The following is an 18,031-nucleotide window of genomic DNA, read 5'->3' as shown; positions in this document are numbered from 1 at the left end:
GAATATTTTCTCTGCCTCCAACATTATTGGGTCTGACCTGGTTCCTCCTTGGCAATTTAAATAAGCCACTGCTGTGCTGTTGTCTGATACTAATTCTATGTCCTTCCTTATACAGTATCTTACTGTTGCCTGGAGTGCTTTCCTGACTGCAGTCAGTTCCTTCAGGTTTGAAGAACAATTTTTTAACTTGGAATCCCATAGACCCTAACAACAACCACCTTCTAGGTGGGCACCCCAACCTGTCGGGCTTGCGTCTGGTTATTATGACTGGACTTTGTACCATCCATGGGACCCCTTTCAAAAGATTTTCTGAATCTGCCCACCAATTTAGAAAGTTTGGTGTTTTTGCAGACAGCGGAAATCTGTAATCCAGCTGATCTCCTACCGTGGTCTGTATTTCCAGAATTTCCCACTGTAGTCTTCTTGTGTGGAACTGTACGGCTGGAATTGTGGCTGTCAGGGATCCTACCAAAACTATACGTCTCTCCTGAATATCTACAATTTGTTTGATTTTTTGAATCTTCTCTTGTAGGAGGAAGCAATGCTGATGAATAGCATCCAGGTTGATGCCCAAAAAAGTTTGAAGTTGAATGGGTATGGGTCTTGATTTTCCTTTGTTTACTATCCAACTCAACCTTGTTAGGATGGATAGAACTTGTTTGACCACTACAGTACAGGCTTTTTCTGAGTCCCCGACTATTAAAAAAATCGTCTAGATATGTCTTTTTCTTATATAGGATGTCATTTCTGCCACTATATTGGTGAAAATTCTGGGCGCTAGTGACACCCCAAATGGCAGGCACTGATATTGTAGATGCAAAAGATTGCCTTGGAATTCCACTGCCACACTGAGATATTGTTGGTGGTTTGGGATGTGATAGACTTAAGGATCCGTACTATCACTGCCATGAAACAGAAGGGGTACAGAAGCTTTACTGTTGATCTCAAAGTCTCCATCTTGAATTTTTCAGTCTTTATATAAACATTCAAGGCTTTTAGATTTATTATTGTTCTATAGGAACCATCGGGTCTTTTTTTTTATTATTAGAAATAGTTAGCTGTAAAACCCTCTTCCTTTTTCCAGCTCTGGCACACTGACTAACACGCGTTTGTCTGGTAACTTTATAATTTCCGCTTCTAATGCCATCTGCTTTGTTACCTACCCGGGTCTATATCATCCAAAGCAGGGGAATGGAAGAAAAACCTATTTTTAAGCCTCTGGAAAGCATATCCACTACCCATGGGCGGTGAGGTCCACTGATGATAAAACTGTTTTAATCTTCCCTCTACTGGTAAACTGGCGTCATTGGTGTTTGGGCCCCCCTTTGTAGGTGACGCCCTTATTAAACAGAAATCCCTTGGACTGACCCCTGTCTTTTCTCCAGGCTCGTCCCCCTCTTCCACTATCCTCGCTCTGGCTTCTTCCTCTTCCCCTGGTTGCTGACCCTCAAAAGGATTTTTTATATCTTTGAGAGGGAGGGAGAAAATGTTTTTTAAATCGGCTGCCTTCTCTAATATGTCAAGAATAATCACCTTGGCAAGGAATGGCACAATTTCATTTTGGCTTGGAAATCAGCTGACCAATTCTTAAGCCAAAGGGCTCTGCGTGCAGAGTTTGAGAGACAATAGGCCCAGGCCCCAAGCCTAAACACTGTCTATTGAAGCGTCAGCCAGGAAGTCAGCTGCTTTCTGGATAGAAGGGAGTGCTTCCAGGAGTTGTTCTCTAGGACATTTATTCCTTATTTGGGACTCCAGTTCTTGCAGCCACGTCACTAGAGACCTGGCAGTACATGTGGCTGCGATGCTGGGCTTAAAGGAACTGGCTGGTGCTTCCTATGTGCCCCTCAGGAATGTGTCAGCCTTCTTATCTAAAGGATCCTTTAGAGAACCTAGGTCCTCAAAAGGAAGAGCTACCTCTTTAGAAACACTGGCAATAGCCACGTCAATTTTCGTGGATTTTTCCCAAACATTTGTCAACTCATCTTCAAAAGGATACTTAAGTTTAAGTGTGTTTGGGACAGACACCTTTTTAACTGTTTTTTTTCCACTCTTTTTTTTTTTTTTTTTTAATCAAGGAAAGTAAGTTTTTGTGGACTGGGAACATCCAATGTTTGCGCTCCTCCAGGTTACTGAACATGGAATCCTACACAGATCTACGTTCACTCGGGGCCTTTACTCTCATAGTAGACCTAATGAATTTTAGTAGTTTTGCTGTTTCTTCCACCGGGAAGCATGGTTGACCATATTCCCCATCAGACGAAGATGGCTCTGAGCTATCAGAGTCAACGAATTCTCGTTTCCTCCTCCGAGCTAATGTCTGAGGTTGTATGCTGTATGCCGAAGGAGGTGGACGGACCCCGGGTATGTCGTATTTTTAACCTGGTCTTGGATTAAGGTTTTTATCTCCTGAAATAGAGAGGGGGGATTCCTCCATTACTGTTTTCTCTATACAGGCCTGGCAAAGCTTTTTAGTGTCTGATTTCAGTAAAGCTTCCTTGCATAAGGCACATTCTTTATTTTTTGTCTTGGTCACCATTTTCCTGGGTCTATCCTAAAATAGGTAATGACACCAGTCAGTATGTGTGTGTGCAGGAGAAACACTCACCCCGTCCTATTGCCCCTGAACTACCACGCCAGGAGCAGGTTTCGGCTCATCTCCTTCAGGTACGTTTGGATTCTCCATCTTGAAAAGGAATATTTTTGGCACCAGTGGAAAACGAAATCCACTTCTCCAAAGGGACTGGAACACCAAACCAGAGCAGTAGCACTCAGCAATGTTATGCCAAGCACACCTCACCTGCTCAGGGACCCACACCATGTGCCACTTATATTCAGTGTGGGATGAGCTAGGGCTGCACTGGGGAGAGGGGGGGGGGGGGGGGTGTCTCTTTTTTTTTTTTTTACTGGGGCAACCTTTGCAATGTTTCACGTGTGTTGGCGGTCTCCTCCTCCGATTCCGGAAGCAGACCACCATACAGCCCCTGCCGACGTCATATCCGGCATCACTATGCCCCGGAAGTGACCCCGGCACCGCGCATGCGCCGTTTAACAAACCGGCGCCATATTTCTTATGCACTCCCAGTGCTCTGCGCTCCCCTCAGCATGACATCCAAATTCGGAGGTGGCCCGCCAACGTCCCACGCTCCAGTGGGAGCGGTCATTCCAAGAAGAGTGCCCCCACCTCTTGGTACAGCCCTCCGGCCACCAGGGTAACTGGGTCAGCATGGCACCAGGAGAAGTCGCCCCAGATATGTTGTTCCTCAGTAGATATCCTCTTTTTGGAACAGGAAACCACACTGGGGAGGTAGAGATGTGCTGTCCCTTTTATTTTGGTAGGTTTCCTGTTCCTGGGGGCAGATACCTCTCTCTCTGTACGGTACTGCCATGGTGAAGGGTAAATGTAAATCTATATGTGGTGCCCCTGAGGGTTCAGTCGCCACAGAGGTACTGCACCTCACCCAGGTGTGGTGTCTCTCTTCTCTCAGGTAAGGAGAGAGTGCTGCCCGGAACCCCAAACACCTGCATCCAACACTACACTACTCCAGGCCGGCTGGAAGGGCAGGACGCAATGTATGTTTCTGCTGAGCCCTGACGCTGGCTGGAGTGGGGGGGGAACCAGTAGTGGGTGTGGGTGGAGGAAGTAGTTAGAGGGAGCACTTTGGTAGGAGTATATATATATATATATTTATATATATTATATATATATATATTATATATATATATATTATATATTATATATATATATATATATATATATATATATATATATATATATATATATATATATATATATATATATATATATATATATATATATATATATATATATATATAGGGAAGCCATCTTAGGGTGGCAGAGGAGTAGTTGAGAGCAGTTCAGAAGAACAGCTCGGGACAGTTCAGAAGAACAGTCCGGGAGCAGAGTCTCATTAGGAGCTCTGCTCCACAAGTAGGGCCAAGTCTGGAGGCCCAGGAGGGGAGCAGGGAGTAGGCTCCATTCTAAGAAGTGAACCTAGGGGGTACGGCGAGTGCAGGACGGCACCCGTACGCCCCGAATCTGTCAGAAGACAGAGGGATCGTAAGCCGCATTCTAATCCCCGTGAGGGTCAAGCAGGTCTGTGAACTCCGACGTACAGGAGGGACTTCAGAGTACCCGAGCCGGATTGAGAGTGGGCAGCGCAGAGCAGGAGGGAGAAAGGCCCAGTGTGAAGTCGGTCTAGAGAAGAACACAGAAAGTGGGGTTTTGCCAGGCATTCCCAAATCACCTGAGGAAGAACTGAACCCCTGCCTGGTGAACGCAACGCGACGCGGGAGGCTGTAAGCTGACAGTGCACCCTGAGGAACTAAAGAACTGTGAGTAAAGACACGGATGACTGCACCGCACCGCCTCTGTCCAATTATTTCGTCTGCGCCAACATTCCCTCACTGCACTACAACGCCCAGCACAACCACCATCTACCTTACACTACCCTGGAGCTAAGCTCTACCTGCTGCAGTAACACCAGCACCAGGGGACTGCTCCGCAGCGGCAGCTCCCCTTAGCCGCATTCCACAGGTGGCGTCACAAACTTTCCAAATCCCCTATATAAATATCCCCCTTTTTACTGAACGCCCTGGGTCACGGACCGGTCCAGCCACCGTGATATCCCCCGGCAACCAGAGGCCCGGCTGCCGATTACCCCACGGCCCTGGGGGCGCGTCATATACATACCTGTATGGCCCATATTAGAGATCTGCTTGCTTTCATATATCTTTTTAGTCACTTCCGCTCCAGTGACCTCCAGTATGCGCAACAATAAGGTTTGGTCCCCACTTCCTCCCGGATAGTTGCCAACTATCAGGATGCCGGGAGGAAGTTGGGACCAAACCTCATTGTTGCGCACAGCAGAGGTCACTGGAGAGGAAGTCACAGTGACTCCCCGGCTCCTGGGCACTAGAGCACAGCAGTAAAATAGGGCAGGAAGAAAAAAAAAAAATGTGGCTTAAGTTATAGGCGCATTGCGCATGTGGGATGTGCCGATCTAAAGTGCATGTCACAGGGCCCTGTGACGCGCAGGCGAGGGGGGGTATTTAAATTAAGTAGGTAGGTGGGCATTTCTTGGCATTTCCCAGTCACAAAGCCTAGGAAAATGGATTTTATAAAAAGATCAAAGCAAGCAGACCTCTAATATGAGCCAAACAGGTATGTATAGATTTACATTTCTATCACCTGTATGCTGATATTAGAGGTCTGAAAAGTCCCAGGAGATGTCAGATTCCATCTTTAAGAGGTATGAACTTGCGGGACAGGGATGTACTAATATCACTTTACAAATCATAAGTGCGACCTAAAGCTATGTTCACATATCTTGTTTTTTTCAACCTTTTCTGATGCATTTTTTATGCAAATTTTCAGCTGCGTTTTACAGTACCAGGAAAATCTATGAGATTCTTGAAATCTCATGCACACATCTTGTTTTTTTTATCAGGATTGTGTGTTTTGCATGTTTTTTTGCAGAATAGAGCATGTCACTTTCAGCGTTTTTTGTCTATTGGAAGTAATGGGTAGTGAAAAAATACAGCAGAATGTGAAACTCTTATTTTTGTGATTTTACCATCTTGTCTTGGTCACTGAGATGGTAGTTTGTATTAGTACAGTGTAATTAAAATTAGTGATGTGTAAAGTGTAAACATTGGCTGAGCTACATGTGAGATTGAACAATACCTGTAGCCCAGACAGGTGTGAAATTGAACAATGCCCTGAGCAACTCAATGGCAGACCCCATAGTATGAAAGTAAATAGTGTCATACAAACTCAAAGCACTGCCATAGATAAACTATTCCTGAAAAATTCACCTCCCCCCTGTACATTTGAAATTCTGGTTAATACGATTTCACATATGTCTTGCATTGGTGACCTGTGTTCATACTTCTGTGGTGGAAGCAAAGCTGAACTTTTTGGCTATGTTCACACATCATGGTCGTTCCAGCATTTTTTGTGCCTAAACCCGAATGAGACGTTTGTTTTTTTGCCACTGAACTTTATGTACATGCATAACAGAGACAAAAGGACAGTGAGAAAAACGTTGGAAAAAAGCACAAAAGAAGAAAAAAAAAAAAAAAGCAAGAAAACAGCAACAAAAATCCTGAACAACTTCCTGGCAAGAGATCCGGTTTTGCTGCAGAAAATGAACACTGAAAAAAACCATGATGTGTGAACATAGCCTAATGCTTATCACTTTACAAAAGCATTTAGGCACCAGTTCAAGGGAAAAAAGCCCTGGAGCTAGAAAATGTATAAAAAGAGCCACAAAACTGAAAAGGGACATGTAGGAATACATTTATTTAGTCTTGGGAAAAAATGATTACCGTATTTTTAGGACTATAAGACTCCCAGTCTGTACATGCATTGGCTCGGGCGGCCATTTTTCTGTAGATCATGGCTTCAGGAAGATGGCCATGGCCACCGGAAAGCAGCACATGCCACTCTGCCGCACCGACGACAGCCAGATACCGGCCCCGCAGCATCTCACCTCTTCTGCTACCGCCGGGTTCCTGAGCGAGGGAGGGAACTGAGGACCTTGCGATCCCGCTCCACTACCACCGCAATTATCCGGTAAGCTACAGTCGAACCATAAGACGCACCCCCCATTTTCCTCCCAAATTTTGGGGACGAAAAGTGCGTCTTATGGTCCAAAAAATACGGTATCTTGTACACGTACATAAATAGTCCAAAGAATTTAGTCAAAAGCGGTTTCATAAACAGAACTATTGATTTGTGGAACCTACCTCCGGAACAGGTCACATCAGAAACTTTTGATGGCTTAAAAAAAAAAAAAAAAGCTTAGATGATGTCTTTGAGAAAAATCACAGATACTCATGAAATTCTAGTTCTGAATGTTGGTCCAGTTGATAAATACTCGAGATCGAGAGGGGAAAAAAATTGCTCTTTCAGGGCAGATTGGTTCATCCATTTTTATTGTACTCATATCTAGTGATGAGCGAGCATGCTCGCCACAGCTCGGTACTCGCCCAAACATCTCAGTACTCGAGATGCTCGGACCTCGCCGAGTACTTGCGCGATGCTCGGGCGGGAGCTTGGGTCCCCGTCCTGCATGTTTGGCGCTATTTAGAGCACCAATCATGCAGGGATTGTCTGCCACTCACTGTAATGTCACGGCCATGGTGGTTGTGGCATTACAGTGATTGCCCAAATCGATGGGAACAGTGCTCACAGTGAAACATGAAAAGCCGGCAATTCATCAGCGGCATACATCGGTACCCGACAGTTTAGAACAGAAAGAATAAAGCATCACACATAGATTAGATAGATAGAAACATGTCAGTCACATATCTAAGAAGTACAGTGACAGTGTTGCTTACTGTACTTGTCATTTAGTGTTAAAATAAAGGATTTATTAAAAAAAAAAAATTGGCGTAGGGTTCCCCGTAATTTTAGTCTCTAGCGGAGGTTAAGCAGACGGCTGGGGCAGATGTTTGAAGCCTGGGAAGGGGGTAATACCCACGGAGCTTCCCAGGCTACTAATATCAGCCCCCAGTTGAATACCTAGCCTTTACCAGCTATTAAAATGGGGGACCCCAAAAAAAATGACATGGGTTCCCCCCTATTTTAATAGCTAGCAAAGGCTAGGCAGACAGCTGGGGGCTGATATTAAAAGCCCAGGAAGGGTGCCATGAATGTTGGCCCCCTCCCAGGCTAGAAACACCAGCCGTCAGCCACCCCAGAAATGGCGCATCCATAGGATGCGCCAATTCTGGCACTTAGCTTCGCTCTTCCCACTGCCCTGTAGCGGTGGCAGTGGGGTAATAGGGCTGGGGTTGATGTCAGCTTATAATGCCAGCTGACATCAAGCCCAGGTTAGTAATGGAGAGGCGTCTATAAGACACCCCCATTACTAACCCCATAGTCAAAGTTAAAAAAAACACAAACACCCAGAATAAAGTCCTTTAATTGAAATAAACACACAATTCTTTATGGTCCTAAATTAAACCATACTTACCGTCACGCCCATTCCAGCTGAAGCCAACGATCTCCTGCAATAAAAGTAAAATAATAAAGCCACCTCATCCTTACCTTTCAATGGTTCCCAGGACAGCTTCAGCTCTGCTACATTCACATGACAGGCTGGATCGCAGCTGAAAGCTGGCATCCAGCTTGCCATGCCGCAGACACTGAGAAGCGCAGGCATGCTTGCGCTCCTCAGTGTCTGGCTGTGACGGCATCCAGATGAACCGAGATCATGTCCAATGAACTCAGCTCACCTCATGCACGTCATTGACAGCGTGGGAGAATTCTCCTGCACTCAGCGCTTGAGCAGGAGAATTCTCCCATGCTGGGATGGCATTGAGATGACAGGCTGGATCACAGCTGAGCGCTGCCATCCAGCATGCCATCCTTCATAGACACTGCAGAGCGCAGCACATCTGGATTCAGTCACAGCCAGACACTGAGGAGCGCAAGCATGGCTGCGCTTCTCAGTGTCTGCGGCATGGCAAGCTGGATGGCAGCTTTCGGCTGCGGTCCAGCCTGTCATGTGAATGTAGCAGAGCTGGAGCCGTCCTGGGAACCATTGAAAGGTAAGGATGAGGTGGCTTTATTATTTTATTTTTATTGCAGGAGATCGTTGGCTTCAGCTGGAATGGGCGTGATGGTAAGTATGGTTTAATTTAGAACATTAAAGAATTGTGTGTTTATTTCAATTAAAGGACTTTATTCTGGGTGTTTGTGTTTTTTTTTTTTAACTTTGACTATGGGTTAGTAATGGGGTGTCTTATAGACGCCTCTCCATTACTAACCTGGGCTTGAGGTCAGCTGGCATTCTAAGCTGACATCAACCCCAACCCTATTACCCCACTGCCACCGCTACAGGGCAGTGGGAAGAGCGAGGCTAAGTGCCAGAATTGGCGCATCCTATGGATGCGCCATTTCTGGGGCGGCTGACGGCTGGTGTTTCTAGCCTGGGAGGGGGCCAATATTCATGGCACCCTTCCTGGGCTATTAATATCAGCCCCCAGCTGTCTGCCTGGCCTTTGCTAGCTATTAAAATAAGGGGGACCCCACATCATTTTTTTTTGGGTCCCCCATTGTAATAGCTAGTAAAGGCTAGGTATTCAGCTGGAGGCTGATATTAGTAGCCTGGGATGCTCCGTGGGTATTACCCCCTTCCCAGGCTTCAAACATCTGCCCCAGCGGTCTGCTTAACCTCCGCTAGAGACTAAAATTACGGGGAACCCCATGCCAATTTTTTTTTTTAATAAATCCTTTATTTTAACACTAAATGACAAGTACAGTAACCAACACTGTCACTGTACTTCTTAGATATGTGACTGACATGTTTCTATCTATCTAATCTATGTGTGATGCTCTATTCTTTCTGTTCTAAGTTGTTGGGTACGCTGATGAATTGCCGGCCGGCTTTTTTAAAGAGACGGGTGCATGAAAATAGGAGGGCACTAGTGTGTTCCAAGTGCCCTTCTATGTTTTTCATGCTCCCTCCTATATACCCTGCCTGCTTGTCTGCCTATATATTCTGCCTGCCTGACGTTTAATTGAGCACTGTTCCCATCGATTTGGGCAATTTTTGACCTTCTGCAGACCGCCGGGGGGGACCGCCAGAAAAATGCTCGAGTTTCCCATAGACTTACATTGGGCTCGTTGCTCGGGTCGAGCACCCGAGTATTCCAATGTGCTCGACCCGAGCATTTTAGTGCTCGCTCATCACTACTCATACCCTTTCCATTCATTCAATACCCTTTCTTAAGCTTTGGTTGAACTTGATGGGCACATGTCTTTTTTCAAGCATTCTAATTATGTAACTATGTAGTACATTATTATTTAGGAGCCATGTAACAGCGACCTCAGATTTGAAAAAATAATCAGAAAACTCTCATATTACCTTTTTTTTCAGAGATGTCATTGATTAGTCTGGTAGAAGGCCTATCTGCAAAATCATGCCCTTTATTGACCAAAATTTCTTTGAGATCTTTGAGTCCTCGGACCACCACAGCTGGTGTGAAGCCTATGTAAATAGTGTACACTGGTCCATATTCCTCAGAGAACTAAAACAAAATTTATTGCCATTTTAGTAACTATTAAAAAAAAACATTATAATTTGGCACTACTGATACTCCCAAAGTGATGCAACTAGGCATCAATACATGTTATCCACATAGGTAACAGCAATGGTCGTATGAGGACGTACTCTGCAGTAGTGGCAAACAGATCAATTTAGAAGATATAAAAAGTGTCACACCACAGAAATCGAATCTTCTTTATTGATCCATTAAAAGCAAATACATTCAGGCAAGGAGAGTAAAGAGGTGAAATACATAGCAATAGACAGCTTGTTTATAGACTGGCATCATCGCGCTTCTTATAAGCGTTACTCCACCCCAACGCCAGAACAACCAGCAGCACATTAAGATTTAAAAATAAATAAAAAGAACAGCAATATATTATAGTAGCAAAATAAAATTATAGTAACACGTTAAATTACATCAGTACCAATTTTCACATATATGTTCAAACACGGACGTGTGAATGAGGTGTTACTTAAAGTGGCTCTGTGAGCAAATCATATTAATGACAGTGTCACATAATAGTAGGGCTAATCACACTCTGACACTCTGATCATAGTGTTATTCGATTTTCTCGGATGTAGAGAAGGTGGAAAAATAATTTCTCCATTCTGTCAGTCCGTGAAAATCAGACTGTACTCAGATCATCTCAGCGTTTTGACAGACCTATCGACTTGGATGGCCGAATGCAATCCAATATTGTGCATGTTCCGCTATTTTTCCTTAGACAGACGCAGCCAGAGGAAAAAAAAAATTGGACGTGTGCACAGCCCTATAGAATAACATTGGTCCGAGTGCTATCCAATGTTTTGTCGGACTGCACTCTTCTGAACAAGCCCTTAGGATAGCAATATCAGATTGGTAGGGGGACAACACCAAACACCTCCACCGAATAGCTATTAGATCCAATGGTGGCCAGATGCAAAAACTGAACAGAGCTGTACTGCACAGCTCTACTCAATGGTGCAACGCCAGCTGCCAGATACTGCACATCAGCTTCTTTTTAATTTTGGATTGGTGGGGGTCCAACACCCAGCAACCTCACTGATACAATAACGAGGATCTATCATGAAGGTAGGTCGTCAATATAATTTAACCCGAGAATCCCTTTAAGTAATCCCCACTCACAGTGCAAAATAGTCACAATCTTACCACTGTTAGTATAAATAGGGACCTGACACAAAAGGGAATGTTTTATTACCATACTATGTGAACCACAAGTTGGCAACATCATGACTATCCCCTAGCATGCACCGATCACATAGGACCTATAGGCTCTTTACATTACCCATGTTACAAGGTCCGTTATTACTAATGAAGAATATAGTGTTGCACAGAGTGTTTGCAGCTCAGTATAAAGCTAGGGTCACACCACGATTGGGCCGATTACGCTAATCACACTCTTATCAGATGGAGAAACAAAATTCTCCATTCTGTCAGTACATGAAAATCAAAGAGGTCAGAGCCCAAATATATATACACACACATTTTCAGTTAAAAAAACAAACATTGAGAACAAGGATAAAACCTGTTCTGATCACTCCATGATGTCCAGAGTGGCCACAGGTCATCTGACCAGAACTCGCGCAACGTAACTCTCAGGCATATTGGAGGGTGTTGAGTTCAGGTCTTCCCATGCCAGTCTGGACATCACGGATTTCTGATTTTGGACAACTGACATAAGAAGCCGAATACAAACCTTACACCCTGTGCACTCAGCTGTCAGACCCTGTACTTTCTACTTACTTTCTTCAGTTCCTTTAATGGATTTGAGAAGTCCATCTGTAGTATGTTACCTAGCAGAGGCAGGGGTGCAGGACCAGGAGGGACCCCTTTAGGAAGAGACATTTTCCACCATAGTAAAGCCAGCAGGAAGAATCCCAGTAGAAGAGCTGTGCTGAGCTCCATGATGGCTGTTTTACAACTTCTCAGACACCAGCCCTGACTAGTGCCTCTCGTTTCCTGATAGAACAAATGGTACAGCCCCTCCCAAAAAGAAAGCATAACACAAGTTAACCATTAACTCTAATATGTAGAGCAAAGGTTAGGTAAGGTAACACAAATATATACATATATATCTATGTTCGTTAGTTTGGTTGAGAAAAGACAAATCTCCATCAAGTTAAGGAAAAACATAGCGGATTAAAATATCTACATACAAACATACATATACACAGCACTTTTAGGCTATGTTCACACTCAGCGGTTTTGATCCCTTGGCAGTAAAAACTCTGCGTTCACAACACAGGTTTTAGTGCATTTTTTGGCGTGCGGAATACATGTGCGCTTTTTCCACAGTACATGTTTAATAACCTTAGTTTTATTCCTCAAAAATGCAGAAAAAACCTGCAGCAAAACCTGTTTGTTGCGTTTTTTGCACTTTCTCATTATTTTTAATGGATGAAAAAACGCTGCAAAAACAATGAAAGCATTGACATGCTGCAGATTTTAAAAATGCTGCAGTTCTCAAATTCAGCCAGAGAAAAAAAAAAGACTAGTGTCCATGAGATTTCTGAAATCTTAGGCTTTGTTCCCACCATGAGCTTTTTACTGAGTTTTTGATGCTGCAGGCTTTCAGCACCATTTCTGCACTTATTATGTAAATTAGATTACTTGCAGTTTTTCATTGCGTTTTTTTATTCATTTCATTTTTTTAAGATGTTTTTTTTTGTGTTTGTGTGACGCCCAGCTGCGCTTGGTATCACAGATCCTAGAAGGGTGTATTGATGGATTCCTCCACAAGAGGCCCCCATAACCAATCACACATCTCCACCTTCCACCTCAGACCACTTGAGGGAGCCCGTTAGGGATAGATAAATAGGGAAGGTGGAGTCAGGCAGCAGTTAGTCTATTTTGGAGTCTGGTTTAGCAGTGAGTCCAGTACAGCCTGAGAGGAGTTACCTCAGAGGACAAAAGCCTGTTCCCGCTCCTGCAATTGCTATCCTGCAGTGGAGCTTATCCAGATCAGGACTCCCGGTAGCTCAGAGAGGTGAGCTTTGGGTGTGCCGGCGCCATAAGATCGGTGAAGCGCGGCAAGCTGCCGTTAGTGTGAGTAGCCTAGGGAGGGCCCAAGTAGGCCGAAGGCGAGTGGAGAGTTAGTACATAGGGGGCAGAGGAGCTTACCTAGCTCACCCCGAATCCTTTACCGGACACCGGGTCTGAAGTTTACCGGGATCTCTATGACCCAGTAAGATATAACCGGAATCCCTGGGGAACTACAAGTCCCAGGATCGCTAAAGTGCTGATACATAACAGAGCCAGGAGACACATAGGCCCCGCAAGCTGAGGAGCGTGTACTCCAAGCAAAGGCCCTACCACAAGGTCAGCCAGCGCCGGATAGAGACAAAGTTAGACCTAGCTCCAGGCAGGTCAGAAACTTACTACACAGAAGCAAGAAACAGGAGGCCCAAAACCCGCTCATTGGGGAGGATCCTAACATGCACCCTTCACCCTACAGTGCTCCGGGACGTGCCTGAATTTCCATCAGTAAAAGGTACTGAAGTGACTATCGAGTCTGTCCCTGTTCTTGCTCCGACCCGACTGAGTCTCGTCTGTCCTGCATTCCCCGTCATACACTGCCCTGAGGCCTACCTCCACATGTGGGGAGCTATATCACCCAGCTGCCTTATCACCGGCCTCAGTGGACTGCACAGCGCTGGTGATTCTCACCAGAGGCCACAGGTGGCATCACAAACTCTTTAAAAAAATAAACAAACCATCAATCAATAAGCACCCTTTTAAGGAGCAACCCCCAGGGTACAGGCCCGGGAGCCGACCACCGCGACATCCCTAAAAGGCTAGGCTAAAGGCCCGGGTACCGAGTCATTCCCCATTCCCCTGGGCGAGTCATCTCCAACTGGCGTCACGAACAGGATCACGTGCCCGCTGCAACGATGCTGTGTAATGCCCGTTGCCGCCGGATACTGTGCGCCTTTATTCTGAACTGTGTACATAAAGTTGTGGTGAAGGTTGCCGCCATTGTTGGGCCGTTGAGCGAGAAGAAGGGCGTAACCGCGGGAAAATTAGAGGCGTACCTGCAAAAGAGCGCAAAGTCCCGGACACGCCTCATGCCTCGACGTCAAATCGGGAAGCGCCAGGTCCTGTAAGGAGCGTCGCTGAATGCTCTGACGTAGGACGCAAGCGACGCAAGGTCCTGAAGACAACCGTCGCCTGTGGAGCTGCGGCCTCCCGGAAGAAAAACTAGAAGGTAGGCCACGTTTAACTAGGGGGGCGCCAAGATGTCCGACGAACAGCAAAACGCCGACATGCCGGTCAACGTCCCTGAAGTTCAGCCCGTGCCCGATGATGAGCAGGCCGAAGCCGCCGCTCCACCAGCAGCGCCTGTAACACCTGTCATTCCTATGACTTTACCGTACATTCCTGGAGCAAAGTGGCTCCCCCAGTACAACGGCAAACCAGATACCCTGTCTGGATTCAAACGGAAGATATGTGGTATCTTGGACATGTACTCTATGACCGGTAAACAAAGAGCAGCCATTGTATTAGGACAACTGACCGATGCTGCGGAACGGGAAGTGGAAACATGGTCGGCCGCAGACCAGGAGTCAGTGCCCGCAATCTTTCAAAAACTACAGACTGTTTTTGAGGACCTTACTGAGGCGGACCTCCGGATGAAGTTCTACAGCTGCTCCCAACAACCAGAGGACAATGTTCGGGACTACGCCTGGCGTCTTCAAGGGGCCCTGCCATTTGGACTCTGCAATGCCCCCGGAACATTCCAGAGATTGATGGAGTGCTGCCTGGGACACCGCAAATTCGAGACTGTGTTACTTTACCTGGAAGATGTAATAGTGTATTCCAGAACGTACGAGGACCACTTGAAGCACCTGGCAGAGGTATTTGAGTCACTGTCCCGGTACGGGATGAAGTTGAAGCCCTCAAAGTGCCACCTGCTCAAGAGAAAGGTACAGTACCTGGGGCACATTGTCAGTCCGGAGGGGTAGCACCAGACCCGGAGAAAGTCACTGCCATCCAGAAGTGGCCGGAGCCGAAAAACCTCAAGGAGGTGCGTCAGTTCCTGGGACTAGTAGGATACTACCGATGCTGCGGAACGGGAAGTGGAAACATGGTCGGCCGCAGACCAGGAGTCAGTGTCCGCAATCTTTCAAAAACTACAGACTGTTTTTGAGGACCTTACTGAGGCGGACCTCCAGATGAGGTTCTACAGCTGCTCCCAACAACCAGAGGACAATGTTCGGGACTACGCCTGGCGTCTTCAAGGGACCCTGCCATTTGGACTCTGTAATGCCCCCGGAACGTTCCAGAGATTGATGGAGTGCTGCCTGGGACACAGCAACTTCGAGACTGTGTTACTTTACCTGGACGATGTAATAGTGTATTCCAGAACGTACGAGGACCACTTGAAGCACCTGGCAGAGGTATTTGAGTCACTGTCCCGGTACGGGATGAAGTTGAAGCCCTCAAAGTGCCACCTGCTCAAGAGAAAGGTACAGTACATGGGGCACATTGTCAGTCCGGAGGGGGTAGCACCAGACCCGGAGAAAGTCACTGCCATCCAGAAGTGGCCGGAGACAAAAAACCTCAAGGAGGTGCGTCAGTTCCTAGGACTAGTAGGATACTACTGGAGGTTCGTGAAAGACTACACTAAGAAAGCAGCTCCTCTGCAAGACCTCCTGGTAGGGCAGTCCCCCAAAGGCAAAAACCCCCCATTCCACTGGGGTAAGGAGCAAGCCGAGTCGTTTCAGGAGATGAAGGAGATCCTGACGGGTGATGAGACCCTAGCCTACCCTGACTACAGCCAACCGTTCCTGCTGTATACAGATGCCAGCAATGAAGGGCTGGGCGCTGTTCTAAGTCAGAAGCAGAATGACCAAGAGAAAGTGATCGCATACGCAAGCAGGAAGCTCCGCCCGACCGAGAGGAACCCAGAGAACTATAGCAGCTTTAAGTTGGAGTTCCTGGCCTTGGTCTGCGCCATCACTGAAAGGTTTAAGCACTACCTGGCCTCCAGCAAGTTCACTGCCTTTACTGATAACAACCCCTTGACCCATCTTGAAACAGCTAAGTTGGGGGCACTGGAACAATGGTGGATGGCTCGGCTGTCAAATTACCAATTTACAATTAAATACTGGGCGGGCTGCAAGAACGCCAACGCCGATGCCCTGTCTAGGATGCCTCACCAGTCAGACACAGAATAAGAAGTGGATGACTTGGAAGAGATAGAGCTACCTGCCTTTCACCTGAGTGGGATGATCCATGAGCAACGAGCTTCCAGGAAACAGCGTGGAAAGACGTTAAACCCCCTGCCTCACCACAGCTGGAAAGAGACCCAGGACAGTGACCCGGTTGTCAGCCGCATCAAGGAGCTGATAACCCAAGAAGGTGCTTCCCTGGAGAAGGAAGCATCTCTGCAAGCAAAGCAGCTGTGGAACGAGATGCCGGCTGTTTATCTACCGTGAGAAGTTGTGCCGGATGTACGTCAATCCGAAAACCCATGAGATGGTATGGCAGATAGTGGTCCCGAAGACAGACATCCAAATGGTATTAGAGGCTTACCACGATCAGGCAGGGCACTTTGGCTGGAAAAAGCTAGAGACCCTGCTTAAGTGTCGATTCTACTGGGTAGGAATGCGCAGCTCAATTGAACGGTGGTGCCGGGACTGTGGACCCTGTGGCCTAAGAAAAAAAGACTTCAGCAGCCAGAAGGCACCACTGCAACCCGTCAAGACGACTCGGCCCCTGGAGATCGTGGCCCTGGACCATGTCAAGCTCTCCCTCAGCAGATCAGGGTACTCCTATGCTCTGACTATGGTGGATCACTACTCACGTTTTCCTGGTGGTCGCCCTCGTCAAAGACCTGACGGCAGAGACAGCAGCAAAGACGTTCCAAGCATATTTCTGTAGACCCCATGGTTATCCTGAGCAGGTGCTGACGGACCAAGGCCAGGCCTTTGAGGCTGAATTGTTCAAGGAATTCTGCCATTTGTACGGTTGTAAAAAGATAAGAACTATACCTTAACACCCACAAACCAACGGTCTCTGCAAAAAGATCATAAAGACCATACCACTTGAGGAGAGAAACCAGTGGCCAGACCTACTACCAGACCTAGTGGATCTGTACAATCATATACCAGTAAGTTCCACCAATTGCACTCCGGCATATCTCATGCGGGCAAGGCCAGGAAAGCTGCCCATGGATCTGGAGCTTGGTGTTGTTGAGCCTGAAGCTGATATGACTACTGAGGACTGGAATACGACCAGACAAGAGCAGTACAGAAGAGTACAAGCTTGTGTCGAGGACAGTCTTACTCGGGTGAGAGAAAAGCAGGAAGCTCAATACAACAGAAACGCACCCACAGAACCTTTCACACCTGGTGAAACAGTACTAAAAAGGAAAAGACGCAACCACAAACTTGATGACCAGTGGGAAAAAGACCCCTACACTGTGTTACCGTCAAGGTTTGCCAACAAAAAGACATGCTTAATCAGTCGAGATGGAGGAAAAACGTCTACAACAGTGTCCAGGGACCACCTAAAGTTGTGTCCAGACTTACTGAAACCCCAGAAAGAAGTGCCTCTCACAATCCTGGAAGAACCTGAAGAAGCGGTGATACACACTGACCTAGGAGACTTCCCAGCTGATTGGCCTCAAATAGGAGGTGCAGTAATCATTCCAGTACTCCAATTCTATGAGCATCCAGCAAACCCTCCACCGCAAGTTGAACCTGTACGTGCTGTAGAAGAGCCAGCTCAAGAAGTATCCCCGGATGAAGGATCCCCAGTAGGAGCAGAGCAAGAGGGCCCAGCCCATGGTAGACTTGCCTGCCCAAGAGAGAGGTTAAGGCAGTTTTATAACATGGTTACACGTAGAACTGGTAGAGTAACTGAGAATACAGACACTGATACCCCACAGACCACCGCACTACGCAGATCAACACGTAGCACGAGAGGTAAACCTCCTGCTAGGTACACG

At 46.6% G+C, this 18,031-nt stretch overlaps 1 protein-coding gene across 1 annotated transcript in view; it reads right to left on the bottom strand.

Annotated features, from left to right (window-relative positions):
- LOC141174404 (cytochrome P450 2D26-like) overlaps positions 1–12,061 on the bottom strand; it is a 46,076-nt gene extending 34,015 nt beyond the window's left edge. The window contains exons 1-2 of the mRNA XM_073659316.1: positions 11,824–12,061; positions 9,897–10,059 (exon numbers count right to left, since the gene is read on the bottom strand). Of these exons, the coding sequence (XP_073515417.1) occupies positions 9,897–10,059; positions 11,824–11,985 (325 nt within the window). The 5' untranslated portion in view covers positions 11,986–12,061. The remainder of the gene's footprint in view (positions 1–9,896; positions 10,060–11,823) is intronic.
- Positions 12,062–18,031: the final 5,970 nt, after the last annotated feature.

Source organism: Phyllobates terribilis, unplaced genomic scaffold (assembly GCF_046119375.1).
Source record: "Phyllobates terribilis strain yellow unplaced genomic scaffold, ASM4611937v1 Scaffold_13__5_contigs__length_258822181, whole genome shotgun sequence".
In the NCBI taxonomy this organism is placed as follows: Eukaryota; Metazoa; Chordata; class Amphibia; order Anura; family Dendrobatidae; genus Phyllobates; species Phyllobates terribilis.
Note: the sequence above shows the minus strand (reverse complement) of the source record. Positions and strands in the feature narration are given on the sequence as shown.